We start from the raw sequence: 15,621 nt of genomic DNA, 5'->3' as shown, positions 1-15,621 counted from the left end.
AGGTCCCCCCGTGTGGTTCTGGGATTTTTGCTCACCGTTCTTGTGATCATTTTGACCCCACGGGGTGAGATCTTGCGTGGAGCTCCAGATCGAGGGAGATTATCAGTGGTCTTGTATGTCTTCCATTTCCTAATAATTGCTCCCACAGTTGATTTCTTCAAACCAAGCTGCTTACCTATTGCAGATTCAGTCTTCCCAGCCTGGTGCAGGTCTACCATTTTGTTTCTGGTGTCCTTTGACAGCTCTTTGGTCTTGGCCATAGTGGAGTTTGGAGTGTGACTGTTTGAGGCTGTGGACAGGTGTCTTTTATACTGATAAGTTCAAACAGGTGCCATTAATACAGGTAACGAGTGGAGGACAGAGGAGCCTCTTAAAGAAGAAGTTACAGGTCTGTGAGAGCCAGAAATCTTGCTTGTTTGTAGGTGACCAAATACTTATTTTCCACCATAATTTGCAAATAAATTCATTAAAAATCCTACAATCTGATTTTCTGGAAAAAATATTCTCAATTTGTCTGTCATAGTTGACGTGTACCTATGATGAAAATTACAGGCCTCTCTCATCTTTTTAAGTGGGAGAACTTGCACAATTGGTGGCTGACTAAATACGTTTTTCCCCCACTATATTTCAATACGCATGTAATAGAACCCAGGTCTGAAATATGGAAGGTTTCATGGTAACATCTTGATTTGAATATGGTTAGTTTCTGACCTTGTGTTAGCTGCTTGGTCAGGTCCTTGATGTTGCCCGCCTGTTTCCTCTTCTGGGTATGCAGCTCGTCCCTCTGCTCCTCCAGGCGGGTCTTCAGCTGGGCCATCTCAGTCTGCAGTGTGGCCCTCTCCGCCTGCAGAGCCTGGACCTCATCCTGCCGCAGGGCCTCCTCCATCCGGAGACGCTCAGTCTGCAGAATGCATTGAATATGCAAGTCAGAGAATAAAAGATAAAGACACACAAACAGAATCACATTTTCTTAAGGGAAGGGGTGCTCAGCTCCGATTCTGAAGGTCTGCAGTCCATGGGCCCAGTTTCCCAAAAGCATCTTAAGGCTAAGTTCATCATTAAAACCTTCATAGGAGCATTGTTATATCTGAGCTGTTTCCCAAAACCATTGTTACTAAAGTTGCACTTGAAAACGCTTGTAATTAAAGACTCGGGCTACTCGTAGAACAGATAAGCGCGTCGTTAGATGATGCTTTAACCTCCCGCTAGAGGTTGACATTACCTTGGGAGTCCCGCAGGTGTTGAGGTTCCTGCGGGACTCCTGCAGCAATGGGAGTGACATTTTAAAGTCAATTTCGGGACATGACGGGAAAGGAATGACAGTCCACAGGAACGGGAATAAAAATTTAAAAAAAGAATGTATATAGATATATATAGATATATATAGATATATATACACTGCTCAAAAAAATAAAGGGAACACTTAAACAACACATCCTAGAACTGAATGAATTAAATAATCTTATTAAATACTTTTTTCTTTACATAGTTGAATGTGCTGACAACAAAATCACACAAAAATTATCAATGGAAATCAAATTTATCAACCCATGGAGGTCTGGATTTGGAGTCACCCTCAAAATTAAAGTGGAAAACCACACTACAGGCTGTTTCAACTTTGATGTAATGTCCTTAAAACAAGTCAAAATGAGGCTCAGTAGTGTGTGTGGCCTCCACGTGCCTGTATGACCTCCCTACAATGCCTGGGCATGCTCCTGATGAGGTGGCGGATGGTCTCCTGAGGGATCTCCTCCCAGACATGGACTAAAGCATCCGCCAACTCCTGGACAGTCTGTGGTGCAACGTGGCGTTGGTGGATGGAGCGAGACATGATGTCCCAGATGTGCTCAATTGGATTCAGGTCTGGGGAACGGGCGGGCCAATCCATAGCATCAATGCCTTCCTCTTGCAGGAACTGCTGACACACTCCAGCCACATGAGGTCTAGCATTGTCTTGCATTAGGAGGAACCGAGGGCCAACCGCACCAGAATATGGTCTCACAAGGGGTCTGAGGATCTCATCTCGGTACCTAATGGCAGTCAGGCTACCTCTGGCAAGCACATGGAGGGCTGTGCGGCCCCCCAAAGAAATGCCACCCCACACCATGACTGACCCACCGCCAAACCGGTCATGCTGGAGGATGTTGCAGGCAGCAGAACGTTCTCCACGGCGTCTCCAGACTCTGTCACTTCTGTCACATGTGCTCAGTGTGAACCTGCTTTCATCTGTGAAGAGCACAGGGCGCCAGTGGCGAATTTGCCAATCTTGGTGTTCTCTGGCAAATGCCAAACGTCCTGCACGGTGTTGAGCTGTAAGCACAACCCCCACCTGTGGACGTCGGGGCCTCATTCCACCCTCATGGAGTCTGTTTCTGACCGTTTGAGCAGACACATGCACATTTGTGGCCTGCTGGAGGTCATTTTGCAGGGCTCTGGCAGTGCTCCTCCTGCTCCTCCTTGCACAAAGGCGGAGGTAGCGGTCCTGCTGCTGGGTTGTTGCCCTCCTACGGCCTCCTCCACGTCTCCTGATGTACTGGCCTGTCTCCTGGTAGCGCCTCCATGCTCTGGACACTACGCTGACAGACACAGCAAACCTTCTTGCCACAGCTCGCATTGATGTGCCATCCTGGATGAGCTGCACTACCTGAGCCACTTGTGTGGGTTGTAGACTCCGTCTCATGCTACCACTAGAGTGAAAGCCCCGCCAGCATTCAAAAGTGACCAAAACATCAGCCAGGAAGCATAGAAACTGAGAAGTGGTCTGTTGTCACCACCTGCAGAACCACTTCTTTATTGAGGGTGTCTTGCTAATTGCCTATAATTTCCACCTGTTGTCTATTCCATTTGCACAACAGCATGTGAAATCTATTGTCAATCATTGTTGCTACCTAAGTGGACAGTTTGATTTCACAGAAGTGTGATTGACTTGGAGTTACATTGTGTTGTTTAAGTGTTCCCATTATTTTTTTGAGCAGTATATATATATATATATATATACACACACACACACACACACACACACACACCAGTCAAAAGCTTAGACACACCTACTCATTCAAGGGTTTTTCTTCATTTTGACTATTTTCTACATTGTAGAATAATAGTGAAGAAACAAAACTATTAAATAACACATCTGGATTCATGTAGTAACCAACAAAGTGTTAAACAAATACAAATATATTTGAGATTTGAGAATCTTCAAATAGCCACCCTTTGCCTTGATGTCAGCTTTGCACACTCTTGGCATTCTCTCAACCAGCTTCATGAGGTAGTCACCTGGAATGCATTTCACTTAACAGGTGTGCCTTCTTAAAAGTTAATTTGTGGAATTTCTTTCCTTCTTAATGTGTTTGAGCCAATCAGTTGTGTTGTGACAAGGTAGGGGTGGTATACAGAAGATAGCCCTACTTGGTAAAAGACCAAGTCCATATTATGGCAAGAACAGCTCAAATAAGCAAAGAGAAATGACAGTCCATCATTACTTTAAGACATGAAGGTCAGTCAATACGAAAAATGTCTAGAACTTTGAAAGTTTCTTCAAGTAAGTCGCAAAAACCATCAAGCGCTATGATGAAATTGGCTCTCATGAGGACCGCCACAGGAATGGAAGACCCAGAGTTACCTCTGCTGCAGAGGATAAGTTCATTAGAGTTACCAGCCTCAGAAATTGCAGCCCAAATAAGTAAGAAGTAAAATGTAGATTTGGGAGTCATTAGCCCAACCTGTCTGATGTTTATAAGCCATTTATTCCTACAAACTTGTATGTAGCTTTTTTTATGTATTTTGATTTAAGGGAACAAAAAAATATTATTTGGCGATGTCAACTATTTTAATTTGTATTGTGTATTTTGTTATATTATGCAGCAATGTTGTCTATATTTTGCAACTTGTCGTTTTCAAGTTCAAGAGTTCAAGTCACAGACATATCTCAACATCAACTGTTCAGAGGGGACTTTGTGAATCAGGCCTTCATTGTCGAATTGCTGCAAAGAAACCACTACTAAAGATCACCAATAAGAAGAAGAGACCTGCTTGGGCCAAGAGTCCAAATTGGAGATTTTTGGTTCCAACCGCTGTCTCTTTGTGAGACGCATGTGGGTGAAGGGATGATTTCCACATGTGTAGTTCCCACCGTAAAGCATGGAGGAGACGATATTATGGTGTGGGGGTGCGTTGCTGGTGACACTGTCTGTCATTTATTTAGAATTCAAGGCACACTTAACCAGCATGGATACCACAGCATTCTGCAGCGATACGCCATCCCATCTGGTTTGGGCTTAGTGGGACAATCATTTGTTTTTCAACAGGACAATGACAACACACCTCCAGGCTGTGTAAGAGCTATTTTACCAAGAAGGAGAGTGATGGAGTGCTGCATCAGATGACCTGGCCTCCATAATCACCCGACTTCAACCCAATTGAGATGGTTTGGGATGAGTCAGACGGCAGAGTGAAGGAAAAGCAGCCAACAAGTGCTCTGCATATGTAGGAACTCCTTCAAGACTGTTGGAAAAGCATTCCAGGTGAAGCTGTTAGAGAGAATGCCAAGAGTTCCCACACAATGAGTAGGTGTGTCCAAACTTTTGACTGGTAGTATATACAGTTGATGTCGGAAGTTTACCGGGACCACCCATACACAAAAATGTATGCACGCATGACTGTAAGTCGCTTTGGATAAAAGCGTCTGCTAAATGGCATATTATTATTATTACATACACCTTAGCCAAATACATTTAAACTCAGTTTTTCACAATTCCTGACAATTAATCCTAGTAAACATTCCCTGTCTTACATCAGTTAGGATCACCACTTTATTTTAAGAATGTGAAATGTCAGAATAATAGTAGAGAGAATGATTTATTTCAGCTTTTATTTCTTTCATCACATTCTTAGTGGGTCAGAAGTTCACATACACTCAATTAGTATTTGGTAGCCTTGCCTTTAAATTGTTTAACTTGGGTCAAACCTTTCGGGTAGCCTTCCACAAGCTTCCCACAATAAGTTGGGTGTATTTTGGCCCATTCCTCCTGACAGGGCTGGTGTAACTGAGTCAGGTTTGTAGGCCTCCTTGCTCGCAAACGCCTTTTCAGTTCTGCCCACACATTTTCTATAGGATTGAGGTCAGGGCTTTGTGATGGCCACTCCAATACCTTGACTTTGTTGTCCTTAAGCCATTTTGCCACAACTTTGGAAGTATGCTTGGGGTCATTGTCCATTTGGAAGACCCATTTGCAACCAAGCTTTAATTTCCTGACTGATGTCTTGAGATGTTGCTTCAATATATCCACATAATATCCACCAGTCCCTCTTGCAGCAAAGCACCCCCACAGCATGATGCTGCCACCCCCGTGCTTCACGGTTAGGATGGTGTTCTTCGGCTTGCAAGCTGCCCCCTTTTTCCTCCAAACATAACGATGGTCATTATGGCCAAACAGTTATATTTTTGTTTCATCAGACCAGAGGACATTTCTCCAAAGAGTACGATCTGTGTCCCCATGTGCAGTTGCATTAGATTTCTAAAAACGGATACAAAAACAGCTTATGGAACAGCGGGGACTGTGAAGCAACACAAACATAGGCACATACACATGCATACACACACACGATAACATACGCACATGTACACATGGATTTTGTACTGTAGATATGGGGTAGTGGTGGAGTAGGGGCCTGAGGGCACACAGTGTGTTGTGAAATCTGTGAATGTATTGTAATGTTTTTAAAACTGTATGAACTGCCTTAATTTTGCCATGAGGCGGCGCACAATTGGCCCAGCGTCGTCCAGGGTAGGGGCCAGCAGGGATGTAGCTCAGTTGGTAGAGCATGGCGTTTGCAACGCAAGAGTTGTGGGTTCGATTCCCACGGGGGGCCAGTATGAAAAATTTAATTGTATGTATGCATAACTGTAAGTCGCTCTGGATAAGAGCGTCTGCTAAATGACTAACATTTAAATTTAAATGTAAGTGAAATAATTAATGTGAGTATTACTGTGTCAGAGTACATGAAGCTCGAACACAGCATAAATTGGGAGGTTTTGATTCCGCCTGAAATTAACTTCAGGTTTTATAGGGAATGCTTTATTGGACTTATGCAGCTGCAGCCCCTAAACACTATGGGACCATATATCTGCCCAATATCTGATGAGTATTTATGTGAAGTTTGATGCGAATAAAGTAAAGTAAACCAACGTTGTAGGGGTTTTAGTATGTTTAGGCGGATTACCAAATGGAGACATTTGGGTAGATTGGGCACCATCAGTGCCATTTCACTTTTATCAGGTACCAGACAGCAAAAGTCATTTAATTTCACTAACATATGACTATATTTGTACATTCATATATCACTGTTGGAATCTGTGAGGTAGCAGGTTTCGAATAGTGTATCGTTTGTGTAGATAACTTATTTTTCTCAACCTGTCTGTCTACGAATATACGAGCATGCACGGTTTCAAAATACAGTACTGGTTTTGCTATATGCTTATATATTTGCTCTGAATATTATTTCATTTGGGCAACAACTGATTAGCTAGATTCACAGTTTAGACGCTTATTCACAGTTGAGACGTATAACATTCAGGTATTCACACATGTTTAAAAACCGTACTGCATCATTGTTTGAGATTGCGGGAGGAGTACCCCGGATATGGGGAACCTCGTGATGAAGAGGTTAATGCACATTACTGTTGACCAAATAATGCTTTTAGAACCCCAAAATCTGCAGGAACGTTGTAAGCAAAACTGCTTCGGTAAGAGGAGGGCAATGTCGGTGTCAGTAATTTTCGGTTTAACATCCCAGCTCTACTTAGTGTTATGGTCTATCAAATTGTATAGGCTATCTTGCTCCCTCTTCTGGCAACGGCCCAACTCACACTGGCACACAAACATGATGTGCACACATGTGGATAGCTCTCTAACATCTTGAAAGTGCGCCTCAGGTATTATTTGATGTTACATTTTGTTAATTTTTCCATGGTGGTAAAAATTAAGCAGCTGCACAATATAATGGAAACATTGTAGTCATCTACGTCACATTTTTTAAGACCTTTGAAAACTGAATTTAAGACATTTTAAGACTTAAGGACCGGCAGACACCCTGAACTGAAAACCGAGATGACTGCATTATAAGGTAATTAGGCATATATAGGCAACATAGTCTTCACATCAACACCATTATCCCAGAAACCCTAGACCCACTCAATTTGCATATCGCCCCAACAGATCCACAGATGATGCAATCTCTATTGCGCTCCACACTGCCCTTTCACACCTGGACAAAAGGAACACCTACGTGAGAATGCTATTCATTGACTACAGCTCAGCGTTCAACACCATAGTGCCCTCAAAGATCATCACTAAGCTAAGGACCCTGGGACTAAACACCTCCCTCTGCAACTGGATCCTAGAATTCCTGACGGGCCGCCCCCAGGTGGTAAGGGTAGGTAACAACACATCCGCCACGCTGATCCTCAACACGGGGGCCCCTCAGGGGTGCGTGCTCAGTCCCCTCCTGTACTCCCTGTTCACTCATGACTGCATGGCCAGGCACGACTTCAACACCATCATTAAGTTCGCCGATGACACAACAGTGGTAGGCCTGATCACCGACAACGACCTAGACAGCCTATAGGGAGGAGGTCAGAGACCTGGCCGTGTGGTGCCAGGACAACAACCTCTCCCTCAACGTTATCAACACAAATGTTGTGATTGTGGACTACAGGAAAAAGAAGAGGACCGAGCACAAGTTCCTTGGTGTCCACATCGCCAACAAACTAACATGGTCCAAGCACACCAAGACAGTCGTGAAGAGGGCACGACAAAACCTATTCCCCCTAAGGAGACTGAAAAGATTTGGCATGGGTCCTCAGATCCTCAAACAGTTCTACAGCTGCACCATCGCTGCCTGGTATGGCAACTGCTCGGCCTCTGACTGCAAGACACTACAGAGGGTAGTGCGTACGGCCCAGTACATCCAGGACCTATATACTAGGTGGTGTCAGAGGAAGGCCCTAAAAATGGTCAAAGACTCCAGCCACCCTAGTCATAGACTGTTCTCTCTGCTACCGCACGGCAAGCGGTACCGGAGCGCCAAGTCTAGGTCCAAGAGGCTTCTAAACAGCTTCTACCCCCAAGCCATAAGACTGCTGAACATCTAATCAAATGGCTACCCAGACTATTTGCATTGCCCCTCACCCCTCTTTAAGCTGCTGCTACTGTCTGTTTATTATCTATGCATAGTCACTTTAATAACTCTACCTACATATTGCCCCAATTACCTCAACTAACCGGTGCCCCCGCACATTGACTCGGTACCGGTACCCCCTTTATATTGCCTCGCTATTGTTATTTTTACTGCTGCTCTTTTATTATTTCTTACTTTTATTTCGTATTATTTTATATAGTATTATTATTAAGATTTTTTGGGGTGGGTATTCTTTCTTAAAACTGCATTGTTGGTTAAGGGCTTGTAAGTAAGCAATACACCTGTTGTATTCGGCGCATGATTTGAAATTCATATCGCATATTCAATCAATTGAGCTCTATTTTACTATTGTAGGTTACCTTCATTTTTACCTTAGTGGCCAGTCATTTCACAAAAATGGTTCGCTCCTGCAGACAGTGAGTCACGTGTAGGGCTGTTGCGGTGACCGTACTAACACCACACCGGCAGTCATGAGTTTTGACCGCAGTAAAATTCCATGTGATCGTTGATTCACGGTAATCTCCCTTTATGCACTCTGGATATGCTTTGGAAGTACCCAACTTTCTAACGACCATCAGGTCCTAATGGCCTGGTACTCAGGGCTCTATTGTCCCTCTAACCATCAGGTCCTAACGGCCTGGTACTCAGGGCTCTATTGTCCCTCTAACCATCAGGTCCTAACGGCCTGGTACTCAGGGCTCTATTGTCCCTCTAACCATCAGGTCCTAACGGCCTGGTACTCAGGGCTCTATTGTCCCTCTAACCATCAGGTCCTAACGGCCTGGTACTCAGGGCTCTATTGTCCCTCTAACCATCAGGTCCTAACGGCCTGGTACTCAGGGCTCTATTGTCCCTCTAACCATCAGGTCCTAACGGCCTGGTACTCAGGGCTTTGTTGTCCCTCTAACCATCAGGTCCTAACGGCCTGGTACTCAGGGCTCTATTGTCCCTCTAACCATCAGGTCCTAACGGCCTGGTACTCAGGGCTCTATTGTCCCTCTAACCATCAGGTCCTAATGGCCTGGTACTCAGGGCTCTATTGTCCCTCTAACTACTCTGACATCAATGCAAATGCTATCGAAAATGACATCGAACAGTTATCAACAAAACAGTATCCTGCTTTTAAAACTCACCTCACTGTGATGATCAGTTTGAAGAAAAAAGTTCAACAGCAGGTTGAAACTGAGTGTAAAACATGGTCGTTGTGGATGTTGTTTCAAAGCCTAACAACGAAATTGACAGCGCTTTCTAAGGTGATGATTAATTCAAAAGACCCATAAGCATATTAGAGCTGATGTATATGCATAGCCCCCCAAAAAACGTGAATAAAAATTATGATTGTGCCTTATACAATACATAGCCTACCGCATATTACGCATAACAGAAAAACATAAAACAAAACTGTTTTAAGATGTCTTTGGTACACAATTGGTCTAGTCTATACTCCAAAATTAAACAAATTTGAGTAATCGCCTTTGTGTGGACTGTATTATTATGCATACTGGATGGACTGGTTACCATATGCTATGCTCCAAAATTTATTTCCATGATTCTGGGAGAGAACGGATAGACCTAAGCGATGCTGTTGGTTCATTGATTGTGCAGAATGGCTTACAGGTAGCCTACAATTATTGTGAATTTGTATTTGATTTTGAATAGCCTAGTAATACGGATTGTTTTATATTTTCATAATTAACCCCCTAAGGGCGATGTCCGCTCCCCCGCGGAAATCAAATTAGCATAATGCAAAAATCCCAATAAAGATCTGTCAGTTTAAGCTAGAGAGATAATTTTTATTGTATTTGGATGAGTCAAAATCCACTTCCGCATCTGCGGTGAAAGGTGACAGAGTTGGAGCGGTGTTTGTCAGACCATGAGACATCCCGAAAATCGTTCTTCTCACAAAATAGTCTGTAGTGTCCGAATGGTTTAGCCTACAAACTATGATGACCCCTCTCCGTTTTGCTCTACGACCCCCACAAGCTTCTTGGGGTTCGTCTGAAGTCGGTACAGCTGATATGCCAATTTCTGTCTGTAGTGTCCAAACAGTTTGGGCTACACACTGATACAACTGTTTCATAGCAATGTTACTGCTTCACCCTCTGTGAAAAGGTGAGCCTCTCACGAACACGTACATGTCAGTTATTTTGCTCTAGGACGCCCACAGGTCTCTTTTTTTTTTGGGGGGGGGGGACTATCTGTTGTTCCATGTAGTGTTATTCAATGCGTTGTATGGGCTAATAGCACGAAAGCCAAACACAATTTTGCATCAAATAATTTGTTTAAATATTTTTGGGATACTTCAAGGGGTCATAAAATTAAAAATCAAATAGCAAAATGATCCTTGATATGACCTTTTTGAAAACAATTCCATGATGTTCCTGTTTCCACCGGACGTAATGTTATCAAAAAGTTTAAGGCCCTGGACGTTGCCGCAAGAGAAAAACTTGATGGAAGATTGCAGTGAAGGATTGTTCTAATGGTGTAGAAAGCATCTCGATCAACTGCCACAGAGATTCAAGCTGACCTTCAGACACAAGGTACAACAGTTTCAACTCGCACCCTCCGTCGCCAACTCAATGAAAGGGGGTTATAAAATCAAATCAAATCAAATTTTATTGGCCACATGTGCTGAATACAACAGGTGTAGACATTACAGTGAAATGCTTACTTACAGCCCTTAACCAACAATGCATTTATTTTCTAATAAAAAAGTAAAATAAAACAACAACAAAAAAGTGTTGAGAAAAAAAGAGCAGAAGTAAAATAAAATAACAGTAGGGAGGCTATATATACAGGGGGGTACCGGTGCAGAGTCAATGTGCGGGGCCACCGGCTAGTTGAGGTAGTAGGAGACCCAGGAGGACCACACTGCTGTGAGAGAGCCATAAAAAAGCCCGACTGCAATTTGCCAAAACACACCTGAACATGCCAAAATCCATCTGGGAGAATGGCCTGTGGACAGCTGAGACTAAATTTGAGCTTTTTGGTAAAGCACACCATCTCTATGTTTACAGAAAACAAAAGGAAGCCTTCAAAGAAAAGTACACCTTCCAAACAGTCAAACATGGAGGCGGTTCAGTGATGTTTTGGTGTTGCTTTGATGCCTCTGGCACTGGGTGCCTTGAACATGTGCATGGCATCATGAAATCAGGAGAATACCCAGGCATTTTGGAGTGCAATGTCAGAACCAATGTCAGAAAGCTGGGTCTCCGTCGAAGGTCATGGGTCTTCCAGCAGGACAATGACCCCAAACACACTTCCAAAAGCACCCAGGAATGGTTTAAGACAAAACGCTGGACTGTTCTGAAGTAGCCAGCAATTAGTCCAGATCTAAATCCCATTGAAAACTTCTGAAGAGATCTGAAAACAGCAGTTGGGAGAAGGCACCCTTCAAATCTGGGAGAACTAGAGCAGTTTGCACAAGAGGAGCAGGCCAAACTGTCAGTACAGAGGTGCAGGAAGCTCATCGATGGCTATAGGAAGCGCTTGATTGCTGTTATTTTGACCAAAGGCTGTGCTACCAAATATTAAGTCTAGAGTGTTAATAATTTTGTCAATACCAATTCTGTTTATTTTCTGATTTACATGGATATATTAAGTTTTGAATCAAAAACAAAGGTTCTGTAATATTAATAGTGAAATAAAGAATTGTGGAGACCAAATAATAATTGATCGGCTATTTGAGCCAGTAAAGGGGGCTTTACTATTTTTAGGTAGCGGAATGACTTTTACTTCCCTCCAAGCCTGGGGGCACACACATTCTAGTAGGCTTAAAATGAAAATATGGCAAATAGGAGTGGCAATATCGTCCGCTATTATCCTCAGTAATTTTCCATCCAAGTTGGCAGACCCCGGTGGCTTGTCATTGTTGATAGACAACAATAATTTTTTCACCTCTTCCACACTCACTTTAAGGAATTCAAAATTACACACAACTACTCAATCAACATGGTGGAGATAAAAACACAGCAAACAGAAGAGATGGAAGGCACAGTATGTGGGTATGTGTGGATGTATTGATAATATAAATACAAATAATATGCCATTTAGCAGACGCTTTTATCCAAAGCGACTTACAGTCATATTGAGATGGAAAGTGTGGCGTTAAGTGAGTGAGAAAGGAAATGGTTGCAAATCCCAGAACCAATGTGTGTCTGTGAACAGGGGTTGTGAGAGAGCTTTCAATTTTGTGCAGATGAGGGATATACATTTTAAAATAAAGTATACATCCCCAAAAAAAAATGTGGGACCCACCTGAGCGACCCATACACCAAAGAGAAGTCCCTATCTGTTTTATGGGCCTGCTGTAAGTTGCCAATATGCAGCCAAAACAGAAAGATAAATACAGTCAGAGACCTCCTAGAGCAGCACCGCACCCTCAAGATTCTGAGCCTGCCTGGCAGGGTTGGTCCTACAAAGCCAGAGCCCATTGATGGGAGAGCATAATATACAAGGAAATTCTCAAAGCTGCTAATGAGAACCTTGACGACCTTGTACCTAGCCGGTGGGGATTTCAGTGGGTTACCCCCACCCAGGTAGTGGCAGTGCTGGCAACACTGGCTGCAGTAACCCATGGGGAGGGGGTCACACTCGGACAATCCATTATTATTATTTTTTTTCATTTAGCAGACGCTCTTATCCAGAGCGACTCACGGGAGCAATTAGGGTTAAGTGCCTTGCTCAAGGGCACAGACAGATTTTTCACCTAGTCGCCTTGGCTCGGGGATTAGAACCAGCGACCTTTCGGTTACTGGTACAACGCTCTTAACCACTAAGCTACCTGCCAATTTTTGCTCAATCTTGCATGCTTTCTCAAACAGCTGTAAATGTATATGCATTCATACATCAGGTTCTTCCTTGAGTTGGGCTCTGGGATGTAACAACCGTTAAGCATCTGAGCTTATGGTTGATTGTGGGGGAAAGCGGTTGAGTGTGTAAGAGAGTGTGTGTGTGTGTCTGTGTGTGTGTGTGTGTGTGTGTGTGTGTGTGTGTGTGTGTGTATCCCGCATCTGTTGCAATCACAATTAACTGTTTGCTAAAATAATAATTGGTAGACAAAAATGTAATGTAATGCAATGGCGATCCTGGTTATAGGTAACAATCCTTTGCATGAACTGCCAACATTATTACGCATATTAATTGTTAATGATGGAAATAAAGATACGCAAGATATTTGAATATATATATTTTTTTAATAGCTATATATAAAGCAAATTAAGGTGAAAGCATTGGAAATACTTTTAGAGGTTGATCTGCTTCTGTTCTGTGGGTGGCACAGTGCACTGTTTTCGAAGGATGGGTCCTGGCCTCTCGGGGGGCCTAGGGATCCGGGGGCAATTATACTTCTCCCACTGTCAAAGAAACTCAAAAGGGGTGATGATATTAATTAACAGTAATTTTGATCAGAATGTGCAAATTGTCCAAACAGATCCCCAAGGTAGATGGATGATTTTAAATATGTTATTGGACCATAAACAGATATGGCTCATTAACCTTTAGGGACCAAATATTGATGATTCACGCTTCTTTTCAAACAGGATACAAGTGGGAAATATAAAGAACCAGTCCATTTAAAGAATTGGAGGCCCCTTACACTTCAGTGTCGTGACGCAAAAATTATATCAAAACATATAGCACATAGAATTAAAAAGGTATTGTCGGACATTGTTCATCCTAATCAGACAGGTTTTTTACATGGACAATACATTGGAGATAATATAAGGCAAGTCCTGGAAACAGTAGAACACTATGAAAAATCTGGGAAACCAGGCCTGCTATTCATAGCAGACTTTGAAAAGGCTTTTGATAAAGTATGACTGGAGTTTATATATAAATGCCTGGAACATTTAAATTTTGGAGAATCTCTTATGAAATGGGTTAAAATCATGTATTGTAACATTAGGTGTAAAATAGGAAATAATCGCTATTGCTCAGAAAGTTTTAAAACATCAAGAGTAAAACAAGGTTGTCCACTATCGGCATATCTATTTATTATGGCCATCTAAATGTTAGCTATTAAAATCAGATCCAACAATAATATCAAGGGATTAAAAATCCAGGGCTAAAAAAAAAAGGTGTCATTGTACGCTGATGATTCATGTTTTCTCTTAAATCCACAACTTGGATCCCTCCACAGCCTGAGGGAAAAAAGTATTTGATCCCCTGCAGATTTTGTACGTTTGCCCACTGACAAAGTAATTATCAGTCTATAATTTTAATGGTAGGTTTATTTGAACAGTGAGAGACAGAATAACAACAAAAAAATCCAGAAAAATGCATGTCAAAAATGTTATAAATGATTTGCATTTTAATGAGGGAAATAAGTATTAGACCCCTCTGCAAAACATGACTTAGTACTTGGTGGCAAAACCCTTGTTGGCAATCACAGAGGTCAGACGTTTCTTGTAGTTGGCCACCAGGTTTGCACACATCTCAGGAGGGATTTTGTCCCACTCCTCTTTGCAGATCTTCTCCAAGTCATTAAGGTTCGAGGCTGACGTTTGGCAACTCGAACCTTGAGCTCCCTCCACAGATTTTCTATGGGATTAAGGTCTGGAGACTGGCTAGGCCACTCCAGGACCTTAATGTGCTTCTTCTTGAGCCACTCCTTTGTTGCCTTGGCAATGTGTTTTGGGTCATTGTCATGCTGGAATACCTATCCACGACCCATTTTCAATGCCCTGGCTGAGGGAAGGAGGTTCACCCAAGATTTGACGGTACATGGCCCCGTCCATCGTCCCTTTGATGCGGTGAAGTTGTCCTGTCCCCTAAGCAGAAAAACACCCCCAAAGCATAATGTTTCCACCTCCATATTTGACGGTGGGGATGGTGTTCTTGGGGTCATAGGCAGCATTCCTCCTCCTCCAAACACGGCGAGTTGAGTTGATACCAAAGAGCTCTATTTTGGTCTCATCTGACCACAACACTTTCACCCAGTTCTCCTCTGAATCATTCAGATGTTCATTGGCAAACTTCAGACGGGCATGCATCTGTGCTTTCTTGAGCAGGGGGACCTTGCGGGCACTGCAGGATTTCAGTCCTTCACGGCGTAGTGTGTTACCAATTGTTTTCTTGGTGACTATGGTCCCAGCTGCCTTGAGATCATTGACAAGATCCTCCCGTGTAGTTCTGGGCTGATTCCTCACCGTTCTCATGATCATTGCAACTCCACGAGGTGAGATCTTGCATGGAGCCCCAGGCAGAGGGAGATTGACAGGTCTTTTGTGTTTCTTACATTTGCGAATAATCACACCAAATGTTGTCACCTTCTCACCAAGCTGCTTGGCGATTGTCTTGTAGCCCATTCCAGCCTTGTGTAGGTCTACAATCTTGTCCCTGACATCCTTGGAGAGCTCTTTGGTCTTGGCCATGGTGGACAGTTTGGTATAAGATTGATTGATTGCTTCTGTGGACAGGTGT

General features: G+C 43.1%; 1 protein-coding gene across 1 annotated transcript in view; it reads right to left on the bottom strand.

The window, feature by feature from the left end:
- ccdc186 (coiled-coil domain-containing protein 186) overlaps positions 1 to 15,621 on the bottom strand; it is a 119,143-nt gene that overhangs the window by 43,359 nt on the left and 60,163 nt on the right. The window contains exon 12 of the mRNA XM_084142144.1: positions 712 to 901. Coding sequence (XP_083998270.1) covers positions 712 to 901 — 190 coding nt within the window. The remainder of the gene's footprint in view (positions 1 to 711; positions 902 to 15,621) is intronic.

The sequence above is a fragment of the Coregonus lavaretus genome, assembly GCF_964263955.1.
Source record: "Coregonus lavaretus genome assembly, chromosome: 25".
Classification (NCBI taxonomy): domain Eukaryota; kingdom Metazoa; phylum Chordata; class Actinopteri; order Salmoniformes; family Salmonidae; genus Coregonus; species Coregonus lavaretus.
The sequence above is the reverse complement of the archived record's forward strand: the minus strand, read 5'-3'. Positions and strand labels throughout refer to the sequence as shown.